This window comes from Semicossyphus pulcher, unplaced genomic scaffold (genome assembly GCF_022749685.1).
Source record: "Semicossyphus pulcher isolate SPU_LCO1_2020_fin unplaced genomic scaffold, fSemPul1.0.p SCAF_1, whole genome shotgun sequence".
Lineage (NCBI taxonomy): Eukaryota > Metazoa > Chordata > Actinopteri > Labriformes > Labridae > Semicossyphus > Semicossyphus pulcher.
Window position 1 is genome coordinate 22,307,848 of NW_027211603.1, and position 12,949 is coordinate 22,320,796.

The window sequence follows — 12,949 nt, forward strand, 5'->3', positions numbered from 1 at the left end:
CTAAACTTAGCCTAAGAGTATATGAATGAAACAGCTAAAGGAACGCATGTTAGCATCTTTTGCATCATTCAGGCACAACCTGCAGTCACTGTGTCAGAGTAGATTTAAGATGACAGATAAAGCTAGGATAAAGTTTGCGTACAGTATATTTCAAAGATCTTTCATCTTCTCAGCATACACTGCTCTCTTTGGGGCTTCACAGATATCTTGAACATGCCTTACACACCTTTGTGTGAACTAAAAGCTGGCAATGATACAGAATACACATACTATAAACACCAGTGCCAGCTTCACATGAAAATTGCCTCTTACACCAGACTGGGCGAGCCAACCAGGCACGTCTTTTCAGTGTTATGTTATACTTATGATCGGAAATCAATAACACAATTTGTACCGACCTCAATAAAGAAAACAGAAGCAAAAAAAAAGTGCAACTATCAAATAGACGTAACATGACGGACAAACTTACAGAAGGGCATGAACAGACTGATTCACATGTAATGCAAATGGTAAAAAAGCAGATCAGTTAGAGGAACAGGGCGACTGATGAATGTGGAGTTTCCTCAATATAAGCTGAAGCACAATGTGGCAAAATGCAAACATACATCTCACTGCAGCTGTGATTGATGGAACTGTATGAATGGTGCAGACATACACTGGTAATCATAAATCATAACATAAATGATGAGAGCCACTTGCAGAGTTGTTCTTCTGCAGACTGAGCTGCTTCCTTATCTACTGTATACAGATCTATAGATATGAGTATTGCTTGATTTTAACAATCATATCTATGTGATTAGGAAATTGTTCACACTACAGACATTCAACGTTAATTAAACAGTGACAGAGAATCTGATATGCAATCCACACTTGCACACCCGCCCGTTACTGACAGTCTTCTCCACCTTCCGCTCGTACGCGTATGAAGATTTCATACATGACATTCAATAACCTGTGGAGAAAGAAGAGCTCTCTGATCATTCATTATTCAACTGAACTCCATGCTCTCCTCTGCCTCCCGAACCAAACCATGTCTCTCTTCTCTTTAGAGACGTGTCCAACTATGCTGCTGTTGTTGATCAATCCAGACATCTGACTCATGATGTCCTCTGAATGGAAGTTCATGGTAAGAGCGTAGAAATGTGAACATCTAAATCAAGAGTTTTCCTTCTGTGTCATTGGATGATGAGGCGTGTGTTTGAGGCAGGGGGTGAGCCGAGGAGCCGGCTGTGATGTCGGCAAAGACAACTGAGTGTGTGTGTGTGTGTGTGAAGAAAACATTGTGATGTTTCTCTCCAAGAGGCTCGGGTCATCCTTGCATCTCCCCTCCTCGTGCTCACTTCAGGTTCTGGATCACAAATCATCTTCTCTCCCTCTCATAAATATTAATATAATACTTTATTATCCGTTGCCCTTGACCCTTTTAACGCCATAAACAAAACAAAAAAAGCAAAATATCAAAAACATTGAATAGGTCTGACAAATTGCAACATCACATAATAAGTAGAATAAAACCCAAAGGAACAGCAGAGGTTGTATAAACGTTGTGCTTCTTTAATTCCACTTTGTCCTCCACTGTCCTAGTTGTGTTTTAGTTTAAACTTTGTTATATTTAATATATATAGAGATAAATGTACACGTATAATCCGCACTGAGGTTTGTCTCTTGTGGCAAGCAGAGGGCGAGCAGAGAGGCTACCAGGAGCACCCGTCTTCTTCCCTCTGTGTCCGCTTTGTCCTCATCATTCATTGTCTATTCTTTCATTCATTCATCAGTTTTATTTTCCATCTGTCTCTTTGTCATTCAGGAGCTCCCAAAGGTCCCAAAGGTTGGGATGGAAGGGAGACAGTCTTCCTGAAAAAGAAGGATTTTTCCCCCCTGCTTTTTCTAAGTCTTTCACTTTCTTCCTGGAATCCCCCGTTTCCTCGTTTTATTCCCTCAGGTCCTTTGTCATCTTTGGTAGTGTCCGACACTTTGGTGTGTCTGGGGAACAGGGTGGAGGGGCCGTCGAGGATTGGGTTTCGAGGAGGAGGGGAATTGGAGATACATGAGAGGATGGATGGAGAAGGATGATGACGGAGAGGAAAAGGTGACAAAGTGACACACGGACATGGATAAAGTCAATCTAATCAGATTAATAGAGCGACAAAGGAGAGAGTATGAGGTTCGACTGTTAAAGATCATTAACTATGTTCACCTTAAATACAGTATGAGCATCAGTTGGTTATGCTGAGAGTCTAAGGAGGAAATGTTTAAAGAAAGCGGAGCAGGAGAACAAGACAAAGATTTTGTGTTACCATTTATCACAGCGAGGAGGATGAAAGGGATGCATGAAGGATAGAAAGACGAGTGAAGAAGGACAGACAGGTAGGGAGACAGGTGAGTATAGGAAAGGACGGATAGGAGGAGGGTAGAGAAAGAAGTAAAAGAGCGCGAGTCAGGGCAGTGTCTGTCACTACAGACAGGTGGCGTTGTGGGGAAGTGCTCATCATCTGTAGAGTAGCGACAGGAAGCAGGAGAAGCCAAAGGTCAGCCAGCTGGCCAATGGGAGCGAGTGTGATCCACCAATCAGAACTGTGGAGACAGAAGAAAAAACAGTTGAGTTGACTTGTAAATAAAATACCTGTGATATTCAATAGATGGTATGAATCTTGTGATTATAGCAGATTTAAGCAGATGAGGACTAGTAAGGCCCCGTGTCCACACGGCATCTTTTTCTGGCAAAAAAGCCCTGGCAGGGCGCTGGGAGCACTGGGATGAAGCGCTTGTGTGGTGAAAAAAACGTTCCACGCGGTGAGAGAAAAACATTGCATGTGGGTTTTGTTTCTATGACAACAATAAGTTTAACTTACTACACAGCTAACAACAAGCTCACAACGCATGGGGCGTTAAAAGCACAACACTTACCAACAACATTTAATGTCCAGCCAATCTGCTTCCTCAAATGAGCTTTTCGGCCTCTATTGTGATACTGTTTGTTTGTCATACGTACAGCTCCGGGTAGACGGAAACGGCCAAAACAAGTTGCTCCTATATATTTGGTGGTAACCAGGGTGACGGGTGGCGCCTCATCTAATTGGTTGCCTGAAAAAAGCGGCGGTGACGACACCAGCACCTTTCCGAAAAGTTCAGAGATTTTTAAATTGAAGCGCTCGAAGCAGCCGCACAAAAAAGGTACTCTCTAGGCAGCTGCATACGCTCCTTCCTCATTGGGAACAATGGCGCTTAGAAAAAGGCGCTGTGGACACAGGGCCTAACTCTCCACTCTCATATAATTAGAGGCCTTTAATGCTCTAGCATCAATATTGTTCCTCTCTTTCCTTCTTCTAAGACGGTACAGAAAATGGTCTGTTTTCATTTGTCCCTTGTAAACTGCATTCAACAAACAGCAGTCTAACCTTGACATCACATTAACCCCGGGCTAAGCAGATAACTGAACATGTACATATTTATCTATCTGGCCCAAGGCTGTCTCTGAGCCCGAGGCTCCGCGCCCTGTGTGTGGTACCGAGTTCAGAGTTTCTTTCAGTGTAACAGAAAGCATCATTTGAACAACAGCAAACCATGTTACAACAGTATAAAGCAGGCGGAGGGATGTAGAAAAATAGATCTCAAGTGGATAAAAAAGAAATAGAAGCAAGAATAAGTGGGTGGATGAGTAAACAGGAAGGAGAAACAGAGAGATGGAGGGTGCACACTTTGTCATGACAGCGGTGGGATCTAAATGAGAAAGTTACAGCTGATGTCATCATCATCCGTCAATATATGATGGATTGTTTTTACAGACTGTTATAGCTGCGTTATATACATCTTTTATGTGATCTGATGTCATTGTTTAGAATCCTTTTACCTATAAGAATAAGCGCTTGTGTTTCTAATAGGTTGACATCCGTCTCTCCTGCATGAAAGCAGTGTACAAAAAACTCTCCTCTTATAAATGTACAAAGTATTCTCTCTCTCTCTCTCACATCATTACGCGTATGATGTTGCACGATGTATGATGTTCCACGCACAAGCTGCTCAAAGAGAGTTTCATTAATAAAAAAAGTGGGTATTGTATTACAACGATCGATACGATTTCATATCAAGCGTCCGTCCTCCAGGCAGAAAATCAATGTTTATAAAAAGCACTCCCACACACACTGAAACACACACTGAAACACACACAAACATTGCTATAGCATAGTTTGCGGTCAGCAGATTGAAGTAAACATGGTGTTTTACATCTCTGTCCATTACAGTGCCTCACTGCCTTTCCTTTTAACCCACCCTACTCTCTCTCTCTCTCTCTCTCTCTCTCTCTTGCAGTGGTTGTGTGTCCATTCAGATCCATCCATCATGCATCAATCTGTTATGTCATGGAATTAAAAGAGAGTTAGAGAGATAATCATTACTCTGGGCATGTGCAGTACAATATGTTTTGTTCGCTGATGTGTGCGTGTGATTCCATGTATTGTGTTTCATGGCACAGACAGGCACAGGGATTTTAATCCACTGAAATAAATCTGAGCCTCGACACACCTGCTTCTTTGTGCTGCAACCAGCAAACATGTCTGTTTAACCAGCCATATCCAAACAATGGCAGGTAATATTGCATGAATCAAAACAGTCTTGCAACCAGCGCTCGTCCACTTTTATTGCAGTCTTTGTAGCTAAATGAAAACATTTCACTCAGACGGTTAGTCATCGGGTAAACAACACAATTGAATACAGATTTAACAGCAAAAGAAATCTTATTTCCTTCCATTTATAGAACAATTACAATTATCTGCTGCAGCTTTACACACTCAAATGAGGCAATCATTTAAAAAAGGCTTTGATTATTAGATTCAATCATTTAAAATGACCACACAAACTGTCAGTGTTATGGCACATTAGATCTTGCTGTTTTAAATTAAGCTTCAGGTGTAATTCAGGATTTGTTTTGTACGGTTCTGTCCAACCCAGATGTTCCTTTTATGGAGTCAAATAATGGCCAAACATTTTTTAGCTCACAAGAAACTTTTACAGCCCACAGTTGTATTTTACTTTTTGTGTGCATGTGCAAAAAAAATGTGCGTGCAAGTATCTAAATCTGTGAATGCATAAAAGAAATGTGTCCTCAAGTTTGTGAATTTGTTTTGCATGTGTAGAAATATTTTGTGCTCACAGAAAGGATTTGAAAATGTGTGAAATGTTTTTGTAGCTGTAGAAACTATTTGTGTTTGTGGACTTGTGCCATGATATTTCAACTTCAACAAAGTCTGAGTTACAGACACACAAATATCCTATGCGCATGTGTGACCCTGAAGTTACAAGCTACGAGTTGCGAGTTAAAAGCATGAATTTTGACCGTTTCTTTATGCTTCAGTTAACCAGCCAATCAGCTTGCCTCCACATATACCATCCAATCAGAGGAAGCTAAACTGTCCAATCGGGTCCCAACTGATTCTGATTTAGATTCTTACGTGCACATTTTTTTCACATGCACACAAAACATGAAATACAGCTGAGGGCTGTGAAATCATTTGTGAATGTTATAGAGCAAGCACAAAATCTTTTTGACCTTTGACATTTGACTTCATATCCTTCCCTCAGTGCTGGGTAACCTGAACAAACATAAGTGACATTGCTAACAAAAATGTAAAATGACCTCTGCTCCCGTCAAAATATTTATGTCCTCTGACTGTTGCCACCTGAATTATAAAATATAATAGGGTCATAATTAAATGTTCCACATCTTATTTTAAGGGCGGACAGTCTCACTAGATTACCGTCACTTATATAATTACTGTTTCTATTTTGAATTTGATGCAGTGGATAAAGGTAATGGAACACCAATAAAGAGATGAGGAGGAAACTCCCTCAGTGGACGAAGTGGAATATAGTCAAATGTATAGTGAGAGACGAGCCAGCCGCCCAGCACCTCTGTGATTTATGCTGGCAGAGCTGCACCAAACATGTCAGAGGTGATCATCCTTCATTTGTACAAAGCCGTAGTATAACAGTCCTCTGTGAGTGCACATAATTAAGCTGAAGTAAATGTGTGTGCATGTTAGTACGAGTATGCAAAGTATACTAAAGGTGTCAGGTGTGTATTTGAGAGCTACTGTGCATCACTGTGTGTGTTTATGTGCTTAAAAGTCTCCATTGGATTGGCTGCACAAGTGTCTGTGTGTGTGACACAGGTGTGATGTATCAGCTGGGTGATGCTTCCTCCCTCCCTCTCCTGTGAGATGCACCAAAGTCTCATTGGGAAACACAAACACAAACACACACACACACAGACACACACACACACACACACACACACACACACACACACACACACACACACACAAACAGAGCCACATGACAGTTTTCTGATCAAAGCTGCCATTGATGTTCTGCGCTGTTTGTACTCGTGCATTGAAAAACACGATCTCATCATGAATGTCTGTTTTAACCTATTTGTCTCTCCATCTGTTTATCTGAAAATCAAAGACATTGTTTCCTGGCAACAGTGATAAAGTAAGTTTGGAAAGTTGCAAGATCTATTATCAGTACATGAAAAAAACATAAACCTGTATGAATACACCACAGACATGCGGCGTCATGATCACCAGTGCAGTCGCCATCCTCACAACAATCAGCGTTACCGTAGGTTGAGCTCAACTACCGCACAGGTAGCTAGCAGGATTGCAAACTCGACATGGTGAAAACAGATGGTAGGCTATAATTTAAATTGTGTTTAAAAACTTGTATACACATTTTTTTTTTATAAAAAGCTATAGAAAACCTTTTTATCCCTCTGGGATACCCCCCCAAAAAAAGACTGACGACCTGTGTCCACTAACAGGGTGTTTTCAGATAAGATGATCTTTTATTGATCATCATCATCAATGTCACTTCTCCCACACCGACCAATCAAAATCATGAAGGGGCGAGACTTTCAATATCAATATCATTTTTTCGAAGGTACAATTTCCAGCTGCTGCAAATGTCAGGACACGATTCCTTTCCATTGTTTTTTTGTTTTCTTTGTAAAATGTCCCTGAACACAGACTTAACGGTCACTACCAATGCAAGTGGAAGTGCAGCCAGACAACTTTCGTAACCTAGCAACAGTAAGCGCCGGTGAGAAGTGCTCTATCATTGAGGTTGTGGGGGCTGCCAACATAAAAAAACACCTTGAGTGGACACAGGCCCTTATATGTCTTATTTTCCTGTGTGACTTATATTCCAGATTTTACGATACATTTAGTATTAGACGAAGAATGTGAAGTGATGAATGTGTTTAGCTCAGACAAACGTAAACACAGATAGCTGTGCTGTTGGTGATAAAGTTGATTAAGGTATTATTTGTCTCTTTGTTTTAATTTAAGACTTAATAGCTGTTGTGTCACTGATTATGTTTTTCCATTCTACACAGGTTTCTACACATTAACAGACATACATTTAAATGATATATTAAAATGTATCCTTCTTTTTGCTAACATTTGAGTCTACATTTCACTGTTAATGTTGGTTTAATATCCTCCCTAATTGATACGAACTTTGTAAAATCTGCTTCAATATGAGGTCAGTACAGCGATGAATTATCTGACGTTTATTAATAAAGACTGAGATATTACCGTGCAAATGGTTTCCAGAGACTTGTAATGAATTTGTGTATTCTTCCTATACATAGCACCACAGCCATGCCTAATGGTCCACTCTGGTGCTGTTGGATGAAGTGGCATTCCCCCACTCTTCTCATAGACAGGTCTAATACGTGGTTGAGTGGGTGCATGTACAGATTTAGAAACGGATGTTTAAGGGTGTTTTCTACACACATATGTGGAGCAGAAATGAGGCACCTGCACGTGTTCACAGCTCCACGATGATGGCGGATTATAAAACAGAGCCAGGTGTTCACACAGCTTTATAAATCTGATGAGAGGAATGCGTAGACATAATCCCATCTATGTGCAGGTTTTAGTTGTGACTCTATCAAGAGTTTTAGACACCTGGCCCCTGTTGACAGCCTAACCCTGAACCTTGGTTTAGCCTCATATGATCCCAGTATAAACACCCTTACAAGACTCTCTCCAACATTGAGACTCTTTGCACCTTGCATTAAGCATAGTTGGTGGTATTTAAAAAGTTTGCATCTTCCTTTTGATGTCATCATACCTGGTGAACATGAGTTTACTTTAATCCTTCTCTAATCCTCACTTTTCCTCACCAACTCCACAGTGGCAGACTGCGTACCCCAGACAGAGGCATTTGTGTTCCTTACAGCGGCAGAGACTCTTCAGTCGCCTGCCTGCCTGATAATTACCCATCTGTCTTCACTGTGTGTCTCTGCCTGCACAAAACCTGCAGGACACACATGCACACGCACAGACGCGCACACTCTGGGAGCTCAAGAGCTTTCCTCTTCCTGTTTACACCCTAATCCATTATTCACTCTATCCGCCAGTGCCTTTACATGCACATATGTGAGAGATTGCTCTCACACGCACACGTCTCACACTGGGGGTTTCAGGAGGTAAAAGCACGGTTTTAATAATTCACTCTCTAGTTTTTGCTGTTTTGTGTTGTTTTTCCACGGCTCTAATGTTTTCTTTGTACTCGGTCCCAAAAAGTGAATAAAACCATGCCGGTTGTCACCACATGTTGCTGCATAAAATCTAGCATGTCGAACTAGAATCCTCAACACAGGACGATTTCTGCATTTTGTCCTTGCTAGAAGTGGGTTACTCTATCCGGAGTTTTGTCTTTTTTTCCCCACTTAAAGCTGTTTTTCTCATCGGAAAGGATATGGTCTAAGAATTGAGGGTTCTGTTTGCTGTATAGACGAGTAAAACAAGTAAAATGAGCCGACAACTTGTGTCACAAACCGCATACATTTTAAAATAGTAAGAATATTTTACAGCTTCATTCAGTTGCGCAGTTTACAGTGTCCCTATTTAACCCAACAGCAAAGGCAGCTATTCTTGTGCTTATCTGTAGACGGAATAAAAACATCAATTGCTATTATAAGACTTAAGGGGCAGCTCTTACCGCAGATTATCTGCGGGCAGGTTATTCTTTCAAATTCTCTTTCTTCTCCTGGTTGTTGGTCCTGTTTCTCTCTCTATCTTCTCCCCTCTCCGTCTCTGTCTCTCAAACCCACACAAACCCTCGGCCACTCTCTGCCTTTGACCTTTTTCTCTATCACCGTCTCCTCTCCACATGCCGGCCCTCAAGGCTATTTCTCCACACGCTTACATGGACATGCACTCATTCTCTGGAACTGGCTTGTTTTTCTTGCTGGTTTAAGCTCGAGTCAAAGTGCATCGTCACATGTGGTAGTTTTTAGTAGCAAAATAGTACTCTGGTACTTATGGACGGACGGCCTGGGTTGACGCCGCTAACATGTCAGTATGAGTGATGTGGTGAAATGCTCGTTGATTCAAGAGGAGGTATTATGCTGTTTCACATTTAAAGACATATATAATGTTACAGTGTTGGATGTCCAAACTAAACATGGGTGAAGTTTCAAATCTGTAGGTAAAAGTATGTTGGAGTCTGCAGGCTGCTGTGGACGCCAGGTTTCACACAGTTTTTTCTACACGCACTGCACTTTGTGACGTCACAAAGTGCAGCCTCAGCAGGCTTCAGAAACCTGGCCAATCAGAAGAAAGTGGGCCTGTAGAGGCGCGGTTTCTTAAAGGGACACCAGTGTGAGAAAATGTTTTTTTTTTAAACTGTGAATGATGCTAAGCTACTCCACAGGTATCACAGAGTGAAATATGAAGCTTGAAATTAGAATAATACCCCCCACTCCCACCCTTTAATGGAGTTAAATTACCCCTCCATCTGGACTGATAATTTGCCAGTGTTGGATGAGGGTGTGTTTCTCCTCCCTGTCTCGCTCATTCTCCTTCACTTTGCTGTTTTTCTCTGTATTCTAATAATGCACACTTCCTCCTGGTCCTCTCTTTCTCTCTAAAAGGTAAATAACACAAGCTTTAAAGAGCCGTGTGCAGAGATAACAAAGTGGAGATGGCTAATGGATAACTGTGGGTAAGAGGAATAGAGACAGGATATAATGCAGGTGTGTGTGGAGGAGGTAAAACTTGATGGGGAATGTGAGGTAAATAAAGCGACAGAGGCAGAGGAAGGAGTGTAAATGATGACGAGGCTTCTGAACCGCCTCCACGCCGGTGCCCTGTGGTGTCCACTTGCCTCCCCACAGCCCCCACACTGACAGCACTTTCTCTCTGCACCATATTCCCACACCTCCACAACAATAAGGAAGACGTTTAGCTCTCTTTGAAAATCCTGTCTCTACATTAACAACCGTTTCGTTTGCCTCTCAATTCAATTCTTCTCAGCTGGAATAAATTCAGTTGCACTCAGTGTAATTCAGCTCTGCTTCAGCTTCTCAGTGGGTGCTTTAACGGTATGTCTGCTGAGAACAAAGTAGCTATCAACACTTCCTTTAGGAATTATAATGTCTTCCTTATTTTGGCTCCTCTTTGTGTCTTTATGTCTCTCCGCTATCGAAACGTCTATCTTACCTGTCTTACCTGCGCTGGCTACAGTATTCTCCTGCTTGCACTTCCCTATGGTGATGGACACGTCGTCAATGGCGATGTCCCCCTCGAAACGTGGACCTCGGATTCCTTCAAACACAATCTGTTTGGAAGAGATAAAGAGAAAGATGTTGGTTGAATATATCTGATACAGTTTCTATCAAAAACACAGCTTTTATCCTGAAAAAACTTGAGTTAGACAATTAAACTATTCTCACAGCAAATAGCGATAAAAATGCTTTTCATCACAGTCTGTTTGGTTCTAATTGAAAAAGGAGTCATCAAAGCTCTAAAACAGGCCGAATAAATCAGTTTAATGTCATTGCAATCAGGGAAAATACTGAAACCTTAATCAAACAGCGTAGATAACAATATGCAGGTAGTAATATCATTTTCAGCATTAAATATTCAGAAGTTGCATTCTTATCCTGTAATCACTTGTGGACCCACAAGCACAAAACTAAACAGGAGCCTCATCTGAAGAGTTTCCAGGCGATAGCCACCAGCCATCTGGATTTGACTGACAGCCTAATTACTGTGGTGTACCGAGGCTCCCAGCTAATCAAAAACCAAGCCATTCTGTCTGGAATATGTGGAGAGAAAAAGAGACAAAAAAAAGGAAACTTTGCTGCAAAATAACAATGAAAGCAACTCTCACGGCTGTAGTTGCCGTCTTTAACTCCAGACTTTGCGATATTAAATTTTAAATATGATAGCCAAAATCTTCTCGGTAATCATGTCTGAGGGATTTCCAACCCTACAGTTATAATTGCTTATTTAATCTGTTTCGTGGTTTTTGCAGAAATGTGCTGCACAGGCTGGTACATATATCAACATTTCCCACTAGATCTGCCATCTAGCCCTTGAGCAGGGCACTTAACCCTCAATTTAACGCAATAAGACAGATACAGGAGCAGGTGTGGCTGTGTGTGGAAACGTCATACTGCCTGCGTTCAGTGTACAACACATACGTACATAACAAGAGCGAGAGCAGGTGCGTGCATGGAGGGGTTCAAATATGCATGACTGACATCACTTTAAAACTCCATCTGTTGACACCGATCTGCTGTGGGAGAGTATTAACAGAGTGTTTACCCCAGACAGAACAGACCTGCTGTCAATTTGTGTGTAAATGTATCAAACTATAGCAAGGGTGTGTTCAATTAACCCCGTCCTGACCCACCGTGGAGAAAGCTCTGACCTAACCACATGTATGTTCGCAGTAAATGAAAGGTGGAGGGTGGCGGAGAGCGAGCACAGTGGTAACCATCTCTCACTGCTGGAACATTTCATTACCTGACTTTTAATCTGTGAGCGTTGTGCTGTTAGCGCCTAACACAAATGTCAGTTTGAAGTATCAAACAGAAATTCATGGGGCAGATACCAATAACCTATTCATTGCTATAGACAAGGATCAGCATGAGTGTGTGTATGGGGAGTAATTCCACCCGTTAACCTCTGCAGTGTAATCACGAAAAGCCAAGTTAAAGGTGAATGGAGAAAGACGGTGGAAACTGATAATTCTGAAAATGTCATTCAAGTAGTTTGAAGAGCCTCTGGCTCAGGAACTGTTGCTCTTTCTCGCGAGTCGCTGAACTTCTTTTTCTTTGGATCAGTAAACTGCTGCCTGTGTGACCTCTACCAGTGTTTGAGCAAACACTGCAGGGCATGCATGCAGTGGCCCCTAAAATCTTGCATAAAAACATGTACAGGTATCCTGAAGAATCTTTTTTACTCTTTGTGGGGCACGCAGTCTCTCCAAATAGAGAGCCCATTCATTTCCATTCATTAAAGGGAGGGAAACACAAAGAGCAGAGCCACCTCTTTCCCATTTGCTTTCTAATTTAGTCCCGGAACGAGAGATCTTCTTTGAATGAATAAATAAAATAATTAGGCGAACCTTGAAACTGATTGGGCGGCGTGAAGGGAGACAGAAAAGAAGTGCTGGATGGGGTTTAGCGCCTCGGCTCATTTGTGCGAAAGGATTATTTGATTTCCTGTGCGGAGGGTAGCTGTGACGGTAAATCAGGGCTGGTGGAGGGAAGAGGCTAATTGGTCAAAAGGCCGTGGTCATCTAATTTAGAAATGCTACGGTGCTGTTTCTCCACTGTGCATTTTTTTCATGTTGTTTTATTTATGTATTCTCTTTTTCTTTTATGTGTAAATTTGCATCGCTAATACAACCAGCCTAGCACGCAACGACTCTGGAGCTACACATCGCCACTGCCGTACACCTGAAAGCATGTCTAATTCCAACAAGTCTGAGCGAAGACGCCACACTGTTGTATAATTACAGATGGTGAGAAAAATAATTGGGGTTGGAGGAAGCCCAGAGACTAACTCTGGCCTTGACATATTAATACACAGAAGCGCAGCACGAATAACCGACTTCTTTAGGCTGAATAACAACACAATCACATCAGGCA

At 41.7% G+C, this 12,949-nt stretch overlaps 1 protein-coding gene across 1 annotated transcript in view; it reads right to left on the minus strand.

Annotated features, from left to right (window-relative positions):
• Positions 1–951: 951 nt before the first annotated feature.
• Positions 952–12,949, minus strand: part of LOC138584386 (MAM domain-containing glycosylphosphatidylinositol anchor protein 1) — a 198,632-nt gene continuing 186,634 nt past the window's right edge. The window contains exons 17-18 of the mRNA XM_069656644.1: positions 10,509–10,626; positions 952–2,574 (exon numbers count right to left, since the gene is read on the minus strand). Of these exons, the coding sequence (XP_069512745.1) occupies positions 2,489–2,574; positions 10,509–10,626 (204 nt within the window). The 3' untranslated portion in view covers positions 952–2,488. The remainder of the gene's footprint in view (positions 2,575–10,508; positions 10,627–12,949) is intronic.